Source organism: Sturnus vulgaris, chromosome 18 (assembly GCF_052056855.1).
Source record: "Sturnus vulgaris isolate bStuVul1 chromosome 18, bStuVul1.hap1, whole genome shotgun sequence".
Taxonomy (NCBI): Eukaryota; Metazoa; Chordata; class Aves; order Passeriformes; family Sturnidae; genus Sturnus; species Sturnus vulgaris.
Window position 1 is genome coordinate 5,203,289 of NC_142260.1, and position 15,706 is coordinate 5,218,994.

Sequence of the window (15,706 nt, forward strand, 5' to 3'; positions counted from 1 at the left end):
AATTCCCTGTTTGCACTAAAATCCTTCTTTTTATATGACAGGTTGAATTTAACTTGGAATAACTCAAAAGCATCCAGTTCCTTCCTTAATTTCCTTCTCCACACAAGGAGAGATTCCTAGAACTCATCTCAAGGGACAGTGATCATGGAATCCTGGAATGGTTTGGGTAGGAAGGGACCTTAAAGATCCAGTCCCGTTCCATCCCTGCCATGGGCAGGGACACCTTCCACTACTTCCAGGGCAACTTCCAGCTTGCTCCAACCTGGCCATGGGATGGCAAATCCACAACCTCTGGATGTTCCCCCAAATGTTTTCCCACTCCAAAGGCTGAGACCCAGAACAGAGAGAGCTGGAGAAGGAACAGCCAACCCCCAGTGATTCCCCAAATTCTTCCCAAGAGCTGCAGATCCAGTTCCTGGTGTCCTTCCCACCTCTCCAACTCACTCACCACCCTTTAAGGCAGAAACCTCAGGCAATTCCCAACCATCCGTGTCCAGGACATCCTTGGGAACAGTCACATACTCCAGCCATGCTTCCAACATCCATTTTATACAGAGTGCCATAGAATATACAGAAAATTTATATACATCCATGTTTCTGGAATTAGGTTATAATTCATCCAGATCTTTCTTTACAGCGGGATTAGTTCGGATCCTTCGTACAGAGGTACAAAAAAAGTCACGTGGAGAATGAAGGGCACATGAGGAGTGCTTGAGTTTCCTTGGAATCTTCATGCTGGGGCAGCTCGGAGCAGGGATTCAGAGGGCAGCATTCCTGGGATGAGCACGGGGATGCAGGATGCTGGGCTGTTTTCCCCCCCAGTTGCATATCCAAGTGCTCCAAGCCTGGCCAGAAGCAGTGGGAATGCCTCAGAGCTCCCTGGAAGGGCTGGTTCTCCCAAAAATGCCAAAGGCTTCAGCTCTAAGGAGGCAATTAGGATCCAGCAGGAAATGAATCCAGAGGTATCCTGCTCTGAGCTGTCCCAGCATGGGATTGAACACAGGTGACAGGCAGGAAGGGCTTTTCCAGAGAGGCAGAGCCAAAGGAAAGGGGCTTGCAGGGCACAACATTCCAGACAGAGAGGCACAGCCCATCCCCAAATATCCCTGTGCCATTAGGAATTCTGCTTAGCATCAGGACAGAAGCTCAAGAGTATTCCCTGGACTTACGCAGGGAAAGGTGGGAAGCTGGAGCTGCAAGTGAGGCCACTTTGCCACCACCAAGCTCTGGGGACATCCCAGGAAAGGAGTTATGTCCCAAAGGGTGTGGCAGTGTCCTAGGAAAAACCCCTGCCAGGATCCTTTTGCACACAAACTTCCCAAAATTGGATATCCTAGCAGGACAGGTCTGTGCCACCCCCACCTGGGATTTCCAACTCTGAGCCATCAGAACTGCACAAAGCCCGGGATGGGAAGCAGGGAAGTGGAATCCCAAAGAAAAAACAACGTCAAGGCTTGTTCCTGTGCTGCAAGGATTTTCAGGAATCAAGAGGTGAAGACAGGGACAGGTTCCCCTCCTCCCACAAGTGTGTTTGGAAGGTGGGAAAGTCACACAGAGCATGGTGTGACACGGTGATGGCAGAGGGATTGGACACAAGGAAAACAGGAAGAATTCCCAGGGAGCCTACCTTTGGAAGGGAGCTGCTCCAGAGCCAGGGAGAAATGCAGTGTGGGTTGGAAGAAATCATCTGCCTCAGGTCAAGATTTGCTTTTGGCACTTGGATACGACCTCAGGCAGCAGGGAATAGTGGGAAGATGTGGGAAGTCCTGGCTGAGGCAGAACAGGGAGAGCTCGGGAGCAAGGGCAGCTCCTACCAGGCCTTGGCCCCACTTCCATACTCCCAGAGAAGTGGGAAAGGAAGGTGGGAAATGTCTGATCCCAGAAATCTGGGACCTGAAGTCAGGGAGAACAAAGGCACAACAAGTATGAACTCAAAAAACATGGAAAAAGCAATGGGAATGGAGACAGAAAAGCACTCAGAGGCTGATGGTGATTCCCTACGACAAAGCCAGGATTTGCCCTAATCCTTGGCTGTTTGGAATTTCCAGCCCTCAAGCAGCTCCTTGGAGCTGGAAGAAGTGGAAAATCATCAGTGACTGCTGATCCAGCCCTCTTCCCATCCCTCTCTCGATCCATAACTCCCCTGTGAATCTGACTGGAGAGCAAAGGACTCCCAGACTGAATCCCAGCTTCCAGCTGCAATATTCCTTCCTCTCCTTCTTCCCACAGCTGCCAAGGATGGGCAGTGTTTGCCTCCAGCAGGATCCATGCAGCATTGCTTCCTCCACACAGGAGCCATGAGAGGGAGCTTTGGCACAAGAAATGAGGCTCTTCCCGAAATCCAGCAGCTCTTCCCAAAAATCAGCACTGCACAGGCTCTGGGAACAAAGCAGTGAGTTCAGTTCCAGGCAGTGCTTCCCAACTGCTTCTTTCAGAGGGATTTCTCAGCAGAGCAATCCATGCTGCTGCAATTCCAACCTTCCCTTTCTGCAGCACCACAACACTGCAAGCAGGAAATCACAGAATTCCAGAATCATTTGGAAGCTCCCACCCGTTGCCATGAGCAGGGAGACATCTTTCCCTAGCCCAGGTTGTTCCAAGCCTTATCCAACCTGGCCTGGAATATTTCCAAGAATGAGGAATCCACACCTCTCTAGGCAATGTTTGGATGTTCCTCGAAGGCTGCAGCTACAACCACTATCCCTTAAACCCATGGGAATTAAATATTCCTGTTCCTATCCTGCAAAGCCAGAATGTCCTATTGCCAAGGGAAAAATATCCCAGAATGGATAAACCCAGCATGGACGGGAGCTCCAGCCCAGCAATTCCCAAGGCAAACACAGAAGGGCTCTGCTACCCATGGAAATTCAATGGAGATTCTTGGATACAGCCTCAAAACACAAATCCAAATACACCCATTCCAGCAATAATTAATCCCACCTAATTCCCATTGCCAGGGGTAATCCTGATTATTCCTATGTCCCAATTTGTAAATGAAAGCTGTGTGGGCGATTCCATGGAAATAATATTATCTGCCTGCAGGAAAAGAGCAGCAAAAGCTGGGAAAACATCAAAGTGCATGGAGAATGTGTTAGATACTGATCCTGCATCCCCACGCTTGGAGATTTTCCTCCTTCTTACATGTCCTTGGAAATCTGTTTCCAAGATCATCAAATGTTCCTGGAATCTAACATCCTAAAAGAACAGAACTGGGAATCACTGGAATTCTGTATCCACACTCCCCACCCTCTGCCATCCCAGCCCTCTGCAGAGGCCAGAACACCTCCTACAAATCCTGTTTGCTTTGGAAAAAAGTTCCAAAAAAGTTCCAAGAATCCCTTTTAACTGCTTTGGAATAGTTTTCCCATGTTTCCCATGTGCTACCAAGGATGTGGAATGAGCCACCAGCACCCTGAGAGAAGGGAGGGATGAGGTGGCTCCTGAAATAGGTAAGAGGAACAGGGAGCAAAGAAAAGAGAGAAGTTTTAGGAGGAAATGAATATTCGAAATGGAGAAGGCAAGCCCCAAAGGAGAAGGAATAATGATAAATATTGGAAAAGGGCCAGTATATCCTCAGCACTGCAGGATCCTTCCCAAATTTTTGGCATTCCTGCAATAAAAGCAACAATAAAATCAATTTACTGGTGCAGAAGAACCTCAGCTCCATTCCTCTGCCAAGGAACTCTTGGAATAGTTTGTGTTGGAAAGGACCTTCAAAGGTCACTCAGTCCAAGAAGAAGGATCAGAATGTCATGGAATGTGTGACCTGGTCTGGGATCTGGGGTGTCAGGCACTTCCAGCACTGCCTGTGCACGGGGTGGAACATCCTGTTGGAATATCATGGGAATATCCAAAGATCAGAAGGCACAAAGCTGAAGAGGAAGAAGCAGAAGCCAAGAGATCTGGAAAACTGGAGATGCTTTGTATTCCCAAAGACAGAGTGGGAAGAGAAAGCAGGAAGTGTGTACAGTACAGATGAAGGAGGTAGCTGCAGCTTTAACATTTATTTCAGCATTCCAGGTGTGCTTTTCCAGGAGGAAATGGGAGATCAGCCTTTCCAAGTGCCCAGATAGCAAAGAAGTGATGAGAATGGAGACACAGAATGCTGGGGATCAAGACACAGAGACATTTAAAGCAGAAATAATTCCAAGAACAAGTGGATTTCATTTGGGAGGACTGGGATCAAATCTGTTTGTCAACAAAAACCAGGAATTATCCTTGACAGGATACAATGAGAACCTTCGAGGGGTTCTTTTGTGCCTTTACTCCTTGACCTGTGGCAAGCCCAGCTCCCAGGAATTATGTATTTCCAGGCTTTTCCAAAGTCCAGTGATCACAGAGCAAAAAAAACCAAAAACAAAACCCTGCAGCATTGCAGACTGCTTCCTGTCAGGGCAAGGGAAGGTCATTCCCATGGGACACAGTTCCAATGGCACAGAGAAGGAAACAGCCACCCAAGGATTGAGTCTTCCAGGACACGGCAGAGGAATGTCAGGGAAGGGACTTTCTAGTGCAACATTTGAGCCATGGAACATCAGCAGGTTCCCACTGGAATCATTTTAGGAGGGAGATATCCCACTTTTCCTCACCTGGAGGCACCTCCCACCAGTAGTTCCATCTAATCCCAGGTATCCCTGTCACTCCCAGGGACGGAGATGATCCTTTTCCTTAATGTTTTAAAGTGCTTTGCAGATCCCAAGCTCTGCCTTAGTGCTAAGGGTTAATTCCTGCCGGGAATAAGGACAGGAATGAGCTCCTTATCCCGACTCTTGGGCCAGGAGGGGAGCTAGCCTGCTAGCCCCAGCCTCCCTGCCCCTCAGCTCCCCTTTTCCCCTCAAACCTTCCCAGATTTTTGTGCGTATTCCTGAAAAATCACCTCGGTAGTGTTTCCTGAGTGCAGGAATTCCTCCTTACCCTGTGCTGTGCTCCCAAACCACCTGCTCCCTGCTCCTTTTTTAAGGATCTACAAAAGCAAAAAGAACTTCTGGTTGCTCAGAATAAAAGGACTTTTCCTTCTCCAAATCCCTCTGAATCCAGAGAGGCTTTCTCCCTCTGATTCCACTCAGGGAAAGGTCACCTTTGGAACCTTAAACCACAGGGAAAATGTTTTCCTGGCTGCTTGAAGCACTTCTGAAGGCTCTGAAATGGGTAAGGAGCAGGGGCTGGAGCATCCCACACTGGATGGAGTGGGATATCAGCACTTGCAGCCAGAATCCAGTGGAATTCCGTGAACCCAGGGTTATTTACATCAATGCACACTGGTTATAAAGTGCTCCTCGATGGCATCAGATCCCACTGGCTCCTGGGAAGCACAGCTCTGACCCATCCCAGGGCTTCCAGAGCCCACATGGACAACAAGGAAGCCTGAGATTTGCCAGGAGCTGAGCTCCTGGAAAGCACAGAGTCCTCCCACAATGGAAACAGCACTGCTAAGGAGGGGAAAAGGGAGCAACCACAGGATTCTAAGAAAGTTAAACCAGGAATTTCTTTTCCAGAGAGGGAGGACAGAGCTCTGGGGAGAGCCATCAGTAACTGCTGAGCTTTTGAGGGGGAGCTGTGGCAATTCAAGGCCTTTTCCAGGTCCCAAGAATGTTTCATTTCCTAGGATAGGTAGTTTTCCTCCTGCTCCCATCACTGGAAAACCTGCCTGGAGAGGTGGAGCAGGCTCCTCTGGGCCCAGAGGCTCAGGTAGTTTTCCTAACAACTTGCTCAAGCTTTCCTATATGGAATTGTGCAGGTGGGAAGAGGGTGGAAGAGGGGGTAGGCAGTTACTCCTGAATCCAAGCCACTTGGGAAGCAGGGGGCTTGGAATTCTGCCTGCCCATCCTCTCTTCCCTCAGTCCCCAGAGGGAACAGCATGGGAAGGAGATGATGACCATGGATTTTCCTTCCCTATTTCCTTAATAAATACCTTCCAACCAGCTCAGCAGCTCTGTAAACATACAAGAGATTGCAACACTGGGGGAAAAAAAAAACAAAAAAATCCATCTTTTCCCTGAATTCCCAATGACAGAGGCTGGCACTGATCCGTGGATGCTGCATATGAGTGGTGTGAGGACCCCCAGGGATACAGGAGAGACTCCCAGACTCCACAGGGGCCTGGAAAATAATGCCAGGTGCATTTTGCAGTTGATCCACCCATCCATCCATATCCATGCAGCTCTGAGATGAGAATCCTGGCAGTCCCACAGGAATGTTGCCAGCTTAGAGGGGTCCAGGGAAGCGAGGAGTGATGGGGGTGATATCCAGGAGAACTTTCTGCCAAAGGAGGGACGTGGCAGAGGGATTGGGCTCTTGGGAACAGCGTCCTTCCCTCTCAGGAGTGCTCGGGGGAGAGAAACCACGGTGCCAGCCCCATTCCTGCTGTGCCTGGCCGGGAAGGGGGGGACTGGATTTGGGGGGAATACAGCCCCAATGGCTTTAAAACAGGAGTGTCCTACAAAAGCAATCCCCATGGAAGTGTGCCGAATTGGATCTTGGGCCGGATCCGTGGTAGTGCAACAGGGCCCAAAGTCTCAATCCGCTCATTTCCCAAACCACCGGCTCGGTCCTGACGGGAGGGATCTGGCCTGGCCCCCTCCTGCTTCCATCTATCCAGGTATCTCACTCCCAAACTCAGCAGGTGCCCCAGGGCAAGGAATCTGCCTCTGGAATGAGACAGGCTGAGGTAGGGAACTTTAGTGCCTCAGACCCTCTCAGGCCCCGTGGGGCAAAGCTTCTCCCAGCTCCAAACACAGGGTTCCAGCACAATCCATCCTCCAGACACCACCACTGTGTCACCCCAGAAAGGATTTTTCCAGCTGTCTCCTCTGATCCCAACTGCCCGACGACAGCCTCCTCCATGGATTATCCCACTGGGATCATTCCACCCCTTTTCCCCTGCACTAAAGGGCTGAAATCATGAGGTCGTCCTGCTTGGCAGGGCTGGTTACGTGTCCGGAGGGGGTGGAAGTCCGGATTTTGTCCGTGGCCAGGCACTCCTGGCTGCTCACACCCGTGGGAGTGATATCCATGAGTTCTCCGGATGAACTAAGGGGGAAAGAGGGCGACACAGAGATTCCTGATGAAGGATCCGTCGAGCCCGCAAACAACCTCGGGGGCTTTGGGACTAAGTTAGGCTCGTACTGTGCCCTCAGCAGGATCTCCTGGTCGCTGACGGATTTGGGAATCTCCGCAAAGTCGCTGGAGCTGTCCGACACCATCATGCAGTAAATGTCCTGGAAGGAGCTGCTTTTGCTGTCCAGGTTGAAGAGGCTGTCGATGAACTCGGCGAATTCCAGCACCTGGGGACTGGGAACGTCGGCCAGGCGGCCGTTGTGGAGCGCAGGCTCTTCCCGAGGGGACAAGGACGTGCGCTCCCCGTCGCTCCCGGTGCCCTCGGCGCTGCAGCGACGCTGGGGGGTGGTGCCGCCGCTGTTGAGGACGTTTTCCGGGGGCTGAGTCTCCTGGGAATGCTTGGAGAGGCTGTCAGCAGCCAGCAGCTCTGTCCGGGAGCTGAGGGAAGGGTTTTCCTCAGGGATAGCGGGGTCTATATAAAAGCAATGCGTCTCGTCCTTCTCCATGACCGCATGGAGGCTGGGGGAGCCCCGGATGCTCCGGAAACCGGAGGAGCGCCGGGAATCGAAGCTGTAGATGGATTCGTTGTCCGAGAGGCTCTCCATGGTGGCCAGAGGGGCACGGCGGTCCTGGAGCTCCACGGAGAGACGTTCCTTAGTGTCCAGGAGAAGCAGCTCCACGGGATCCTTCTGCACGGGAGAAAGAGGCTTCGTCTCGTAGAATCCCTCCAGGCTGATTTCCGAATGGGATTTGCTCCTGCAATAGGAAACAGAGAACATGAGGCTGCAGAATCCCAGAACAGCCAGAGGATCCATGGGTTCTCACACAGCTTCTCCAAGCAGAGGCATCCACAACTCCAGGGAATCTCTTCTCGCTCTGTCCTCCCAGCTGGAAATATCACAAATGGCTTCTCCCACTGCAAACTCCAGCTCTTGCCCTTCTCCCTTTTTTCCTGGCTCATTAATCTTTCTCCCATGCCCAGAGAGGCTGTGAACTATCCCTGTTAGTGTTCCAAGCTGGACAGGGCTTGGAGCAACCTGGGTTGGTGGAAGGTGTCCCTGCCCATGGCAGGGGCTGGAACTGGGTGATCCTTAAATCCCATCTAACCCAAACCAAATTTGGCTCCAAGTTTTACCTTGGGAAAACCCCATCTGTCTGGATAAAGAGAAAAAAGGAAGTTTCTTCCATACATTTTCCTGACCTTGTTGCACTCAAATTCATAAGCAACACGAGGAATTTCTTCCCCCTGACACAAAGGCAGCCCATGGATCTGTCTGTCCCACTATCATGGATCACAATGCCCCAAGAGGAAGAGGACCCACACCTGGAGCCACTATTCCATGAAAAATCTCTCCTTACTTGGTACTGCTGTTCCTCCTGTCTGCTGGGATGGCTCCAGTTCCAATCTGCACAGTGGGGCAGCTGGGCAAGGGCTGGCTCTGGAATATCAGCTCCGGGGTGAGATCCACTTCCGTAGGACTCACCATCACTTTGGCTGCAGAAAGCAGAGCTGTTTTCCCCTTGTTGTAGTTCTCCAAGACCTGTCCAAGGGAAGCAGAGGAACAGCAGGGATTGACTGGAGGCTATCAAACAGCTGGATTGGCCTCTGTTTTCCCAGAGCCTTCTGGAAGCACAGGGAGATAAAGGATTAGATGGATAAATCCTGAAACATCCTTGGCCGTCACCTGGGCTCCAGTCTAATGGCAGCTCCTGGAATGAACTATCAGCACCCAACCTCACGTTACTCTGACATGAAATTTGGAAAAAGGAGCATCTGGGATTTTGGGAATTCCATTCCCAGACCTCACCACGTTCTACTCCAATACCCTGTGCAAGACTGACCAGGAGCATCCCCATTCCTCCTCCGAAATAAAGGGCCTGGTGTATTTACCCAGCAACATTCCAGGGCAAGGCTGGCTTGTCCCAGTGTTTTTTGGGATGGCAATTCCCTGCCAGCTTGTCCCAGTGTTTTTTGGGATGGCTATTCCCTGCCTTACCTTGTTGAGCCCTTCCATGACCACGTAGGGGAGGTGTTCATGCAGCATGGCTGGGGAGATGATCACCTCGTTGAAGGCCTTGTTGTCCCCCCAGATGGCAAAGTAGGTGGGGTCCTCCTGCTCACAGCAGCTGGAAAAGGGGTCCAGACAACAGGGAAAATGGGATGGAAGAGCAGGGCATTGTTTTGGTATGTGAAAACAGCAGGATGCAGAAGGAGAAAAGGAGGAAAAATGGGGAGGAGCTGTTGAAGTATTGCTCCAAAATCCTGCATTATCCAACAGAGACATGATTATCCATGGGCTAATCATCATCTAAAGAGGAAAAAGACTTTGGACAAGGGCCTAGAATAATGGGAAAAGGGGGAGCAGCTTTAAGCTGAAAGAGGGTGGGTTTAGATTGGATATTGGGAAAGAATTCTTCCCTGAGAGGGTGCAGAGGCTCTGTCACAGGCTGTCCAGAAAAGCTGTGGCTGCCCCACCCCTGGAAGTGTTTCAGGGATGGAACAGGTTGGATGGGCTTGGAGCAACCTGGGATGGTGAAAGGTGTCCCTGCCCATGGCAGGGGATAGAAATGGATGATCCTAAGTCCCTTCCAACCTGAACCATTACAGCATTCCATGTGCTGGTTTAGATATTGGAAAAAACTCTTCCCTGTGAGGGTGGTGAGACTGGTAAACTGGGATGGATTTCCAAGGGAAGCTGTGGCTGCCCCATCCCTGGAAGTGTTCAAATTCAGGCTGGACTGGGCTTGGAGCAACCTGGTCTGGTGGAAGGCATCCCTGCCCCTGGATCTTCACAGTCCCTTCCAACCCCGACCATTCCTAACTCTGCCAGCAGACACAACCACTGAGACAGTGAGGAAGAAAACCCCCTTTTCCTTGTGTCAGGGAAGAGTTTTCCAGGAAGAATTCCAGCAGGAATTGCAGGACTCACCAGCACTGCTCAGCAGGGTGGTTGTGCACCACGTGGATGATGCGGCCAGGGGGGTACAGGGGGGTGCTGGCACTCAGGGCAATGGTCAGGTCACTGGGATGTGTCCAGAGCCGGTTGCTCGTCACCGAGTTCTCCTCCGGCTCCTCGGGAAGCTCGGATTTGGGAATGCACTTGGTGGCCCCCACAATGATCCGCCACTGTTCCCACAAAGAGAGAGAGAGAGAGAGGAAGGAGGATTTGAGGAGAGAAAAGCAAATAAAAAGCAGAATTGCCTCATAAGACTTGGGAGGTTTAAAGAATTCCAGAGGCAGGATATTCCCTGTTTTCTTTCACACAGGAGGGATTTGCCTAAGGAAGGTGTGTGAAACACCAACAGAGGTGTCCAGGAAAATCAGTGACACTGAGAATAAATAAGGAATAATAAAAATACAGGAAAACAGGGAAGCTGGAGACAGAGATGATACAAGTGTTTCTGAAAGTTGGTTTTCCTTTCTCAATTATATACCCTCTCCAGGTAAATTCCAACCCTAGAAATCTTCATATTTTATGGGTTTTTTTCCGTCTTGGTGCAATGGTAAAGACTGGGGAAGGACAACTTCCCACATTTCCTATCTCCAAGACATGAGCAGACTATTTATCCTGGAACACCATCACCCCAATGCAGCACAAACACAGCAGCTGCTGTACTTCCAGCCTGTTCTCAGTTTTAATCGGCCAGGAAAAGCCACACTTGGAATACTGACTTTAAAAGAGGCTCAGACAGAAAATTCCTTGCTCAGTTATTTGGGATCTGTGATAGCGAAGTTTCAGCAAGTGAGGTGGAACGATCCCACCGAGCTCTCCAGCTCTTTCCATCATTCCTCTGGTTCCCTAAATAATGATCCTGAGGAGACCTGGAAAAACCCACTCTTCCTGCCACTAAAATTCCTGCCATCCCTGCTCAGAGACCTCTTCTGCTTACCTTTGGTTTGGTGCTTCTTTGGAGAACATCCAGAAGTTGCCGGCGAAATCCCTCCAGCTGAGAGAGCCCAATCCTGGAAGAGAGGAAGATGTGATCATGGAAAAGAGGAAAATGTGACTCTGGAAAAGAAAGTGTGGGTATAGAAAAGAGGAGGATGCGATTCTGGAAGAGATTAAGACATGATTCTGGAGAAGGAGGAGTCTGGAATAGAAGAAAATTATGGATTATGGAAGAGGGGGAAATGTGTTCACAACACCTGAGCAGGGAACAGGACAAGAAGGATACAGAGCAGAGAAAAACAAGGCACTGTGTTTAAAAGGACACTATAAGGATACAACATGGAGCAGATGGACTCAGAGGTGGGCTGCGGCATCACCCAGGAGCAGGAGCCAGGAGTGAGAGGTCCCAGGGAATTACTGGGACAATAACCAGGATAAGATCAGTGAACAGGGAAAGAGGGAGATGACGACAGAAGATGGCACAGAACAGTTGTGCTGGAAAAGTGTCCTGGAGCTGAATGACACCACTGAGCAGATGACAGGATGGACAGGATCATGGCATCCAGGTAAATCCCAGGTTGCCTGGCTCCTGCTCCAAATCCCTGCTCAGCAGAACATATCCCAGGAGATGAGGAAGGTGAGGAATGCCAAGGCACAAGGAATGAGCTGGTTTGGAGATGAGGTGACATGGAACAGGGATTTTGGGACAAACTGCTCCAAATGAGGTGGCAGCACATCCAGGACAGGGCCAAGATCACACAGGAAAGCAGGAAGGTGGCACACCTGATATTCCAGGCACCACAAAGAAGGATTCCAGAGGTAGGACATTCCCCCTTTTCTTTCACACAGAAGGGATTTGCCCATAAAAACCTCAACAGAGGTATCCAGGAAAAACACAGTGACACAAGGAATCAGGAAGATAAACAGGGAACAATAAAAGGACAGGAAAATGAGGAAGCTGGAAACAGATGATCCAAGTGTTTCAGACAGGAAACAGATGATTAGGGACAGAACAACAGAGATTCATCAAGGAATTCAGACACTTCTCCACTTGCCTGGGCACCAGATCTTTGCCAAGCACCACTGCAGTCACAAACTCCTTGGAATACTCCATGGCATCCTCACTGGAAGAGAAACAGGAGCAAGAAGAAGCAAACAGTGTTTAATTCCCAGTTTGGTGGCAGGGAAACCAGGGGCACAAACCCCAATCCAAGCTGCTCCAAGCTTTGAGGATTTGCACCTTGTGACAAAACAGCCTGATCTCTACATCCCATGGCTCAACCATTCCCCTGCACACGACTCTGGACATAGCTAGGAAAGGAAATGCCTGAACTCAGTGCCTCAGTCATTTTCCAATAGTTTGGGAATGGTGGTACAGCCAAAGAAGTGCTCCTGAGGCTACAATGTAGGATGAAATACCTCAATATTTGAGAGAATTCAGATGGCAAATTTCTGCAGCAACCTGACTTCCAAGACAAGAAGAAAGAAATCAAGATTCCTACTCTGAGTTTCCTAGAAATATTCCTAACCAGTTACCACAGGCAGAGGCTGCCTCACTGACCTAGGGATGATCCTGGGCATGACACAAGTCAAGAGTTACCAAGGGATCCAGGAGTAGAAGTTTGGAGCAGAAGGCTGTACAACTCTCCTGAAATATCTTCCTCTGTGGAGCTCTGTGGCTGCAAAAGATCTGGGAATACTAAAACAAGGAATGCCAGCATGCAGATCCAGCAGCAGGATGGTTTAAAATCCTTGGCTGCTCCTGGAATATGATGCAGGAACTACTGTGAGAAGCTTCTCATGATTCATAGCTAATTCCAAGGATCCCCATGGGTGTCTGGCAGGACTAGGAAGACCTTTCCTCACTTCCCAGCAATCCAATGGGATATTTTGTTTGGGAATGACCAGAAAGTCTGGTCCCATTTATGCTGGGAGGGACTCACCATTAATCTCTCTCTGTTTTTGCCAAGGGAGAGACACCAGAACAATCCCTGTGACCAGTTTTAAGCTGCAGAATGACAGAAATCACATCCAATCCAAATTTCTTTGGAAAAGGAGTCCAAACAACTGGATAAGCTACTGCAGACACCTGCATTTGGTCAAGTACCTTCTTTATTTCCATCTATTCAATGGGAGTGGGCAGAGAGAAAGGAACTTGCACCCATTTTCTATTAATATTAGAGCCATGGATAATTCAGTTTTAAACCAGAGTATTTGGGAAAGCGGCCATCTGCCATCCTAACTTGAATTTCTAACTATATCCCAGAGAAAACACTCTGCTTCTCCAGGTTGCCTGTGCATTTCACTGCTCCCTAGAGCCTCACAAACAGGATTTAGTGTATCCCAGGTGTATCCCAACACGTACCTGAGCAGCCCACCTGGGGGGGAATAGGCAAAGCACTTCAGGGATGGATACTGGGGACGCAGCAGGAAGGACAGGATGGCAGCTGTGCCAGCTCCAAGGGAATGCCCAACCACAATCAGGCCATAGTGTTTTGTTCCTCTTCCCTAAAAAACATGGAAACAACAAGGAATCTAGGTCAGGTTGGAAACTGAATTGAATTTATCCCCCATATCTCCCCCTTTCACCAGTTTTAGAGTCTGTTTCTATACATGAACACTGCAGGTTCCAGCTGAACAGCTCTTTGCTTGCTCTGAATCATGGAATCATCGTGGAATCATGGAATGGTTTTGGATGTAAAGGAAGGGAGAGATCATCCCATTCCATCCCCTGCCATAGGCAGAGACACTTTCCACTAGCCCAGGTTACTCCCAGTCCATCCAGTCTGGCCTAGAACACTTCCAGGAATGGGGCACACATGGCTTTTCTGGGAAACCTGTGCCAGGGCCTCACTGGAGGCTGGAGTTCATCCACTTCTGGAATTCTACATTTGGCCTACTGGGACTTCCCTGAAAGAAAGAAGGTGGGAAGAAAAAGAAAGGCACACCAGCTATTTCAATAATTTAGGATTTGATGGGAGCCTTTTGCCCCTCCTGAAAACATCCAAGCCCATGCAGAAAGTCTCTCTACACCTCACTGGATACTTTTCTCTGGAATATCTGTCCTTGGCAACTGTCAGAAATAAGGCCCTGGGGACCTGGGGTGGCACTTGTGGACCTAAAGCCAGGAAAAATTCCTCCTGAGCAACAGGAACAACTCCCATGTTCCTTTTCCAGGCAGAGGAATGAAGCTCCATCCCAAAAAGCTGGATGCTGGTTTATCTCTTCCTCCATCCACCAAATATCCCAAGGCAACACTTCAACAACCATTTCCAACATATAAACCAAGGTAAGCTGCTTCCCAACATCTCCCCTGAGTCCTGTGACATCTCCCTGCCACCAGGAATGTGCCCACAGGGACAGTCAGCATGGCATTCTGAAGAAAATCTCCATAAAAATGGGATTTTAGTTCCTGCTGATTTGGTTTTAATGCTCCCTGGCCTTCATTGCCACCACGTGGGACTTCCTGCCTCAGGAAAAGGAAAATAATCAGAAGCTCTGCAGTATTGGTGCTTTCAAAATTAAAAAAGCCTTGCAAGAAGTCTGGATGGGGCTTGGAGCAATCTGATCATGTGGAATATTCTCTGCCCATGGCAGGGGGTGAAATGGGATGAGCTTTAAGGTCCCTTCCAACCCAAACCATTCCATGAATGAGTAACTAGCTGGAAATCCAGAGGGACAAGAATTAAAGGAAGAGCTGAGAAATGAATACAACAGACTCAGGGACATGGAGATTCCCTTAAAACCCAGTTTTTTATGGAAATCTCATCCTCTGTCCAGAGGCAAGTTGTACTCACCAAATCTCGTCCAAAAGCCTGGGACAGCACCATCTCCTGCTCCAACTTCTTCTTGATGTACTCAGCAGACAGCACCATTCCCTGTGGGAAGACACAGCAGGATGTAAATGGGATCTCAACATCCAGCAGCCACAAGGTGAGGAAGCTCTGGAATGTCCCTCAGCATGGATCAGGATGGAGGGAGAACTGATTCCCCTCTGCATTTCCAAACTTTGGGTGTTTAAGGAGTAAAGGCAGTTCTTAATTAAGGAACACTCCTGGGCTTTTAGAGGGAAAACTACCCCAAATCCCATTAATTTAAACACAGGATTGTGGATTTGGTACTTCAGGCCCCGAGACAGAACACAGAAATAGACCTGGATATTCTAAATATTGGTGTTTTTAAAACCAAATTATCCTATTCCAGGTAAATCTGGGAAGGAGTTTTCCATTTAAATCTGGGAATAAGTGCAAATTATTCTAATAGAGATATTAATACAAACACCAGAGGGAAAAGTGGCAACATTAGGAATTAGTTCCTGTCTTCTCCAGCCATCAATATTAAGGGAATTTGGCTGTCAGAGGACATTAATCCCAAATTATTAAAGGTTTTTATTCCCTAGAAGTCAAGGAGTGCTGGAAGATGGAAAAGATCTGGTCTAAACATTCCTCCCCTCTCCTGAGGAGTGTTTCTCTATCTGTGTGGTGATTCCAAATGTAGTTGATCCAATTCCAATGCAGTTATAAAAAAGCAACTGGAATTTGGTTTGTTGCATAAATTCCTGATGATGCTACAGTTTAATTCAGTGGGAAGTGAGCCTGAACTCCAAAACATGGGGGGAAATGGAGAAAAATCAACTCCTTGGCTGTTATCATTTAAATCCCCTATCTTAAAATGGTTTAAGTACAATGGGAATGTTACTGGGGGCTCACTCTCCATCTCAGAGATGTGAAAGGATTCCTGGCTCCAAAAGCAAAGAAAAA

The 15,706-nt window shown here is 49.1% G+C and overlaps 1 protein-coding gene across 9 annotated transcripts in view; it reads right to left on the bottom strand.

Moving 5' to 3' along the window:
* Nucleotides 1-530: 530 nt before the first annotated feature.
* Nucleotides 531-15,706, bottom strand: part of DAGLA (diacylglycerol lipase alpha) — a 77,458-nt gene continuing 62,282 nt past the window's right edge. For all 9 annotated transcript variants that reach the window (XM_088175527.1, XM_088175525.1, XM_088175522.1 and 6 more), the window contains 8 exons: nucleotides 14,744-14,824; nucleotides 13,312-13,454; nucleotides 12,002-12,070; nucleotides 10,948-11,020; nucleotides 9,987-10,183; nucleotides 9,054-9,183; nucleotides 8,416-8,597; nucleotides 531-7,812 (listed from right to left, as the gene is read on the bottom strand). In XM_088175527.1, the coding sequence (XP_088031653.1) occupies nucleotides 6,885-7,812; nucleotides 8,416-8,597; nucleotides 9,054-9,183; nucleotides 9,987-10,183; nucleotides 10,948-11,020; nucleotides 12,002-12,070; nucleotides 13,312-13,454; nucleotides 14,744-14,824 (1,803 nt within the window). In that variant the 3' untranslated portion in view covers nucleotides 531-6,884. The remainder of the gene's footprint in view (nucleotides 7,813-8,415; nucleotides 8,598-9,053; nucleotides 9,184-9,986; nucleotides 10,184-10,947; nucleotides 11,021-12,001; nucleotides 12,071-13,311; nucleotides 13,455-14,743; nucleotides 14,825-15,706) is intronic.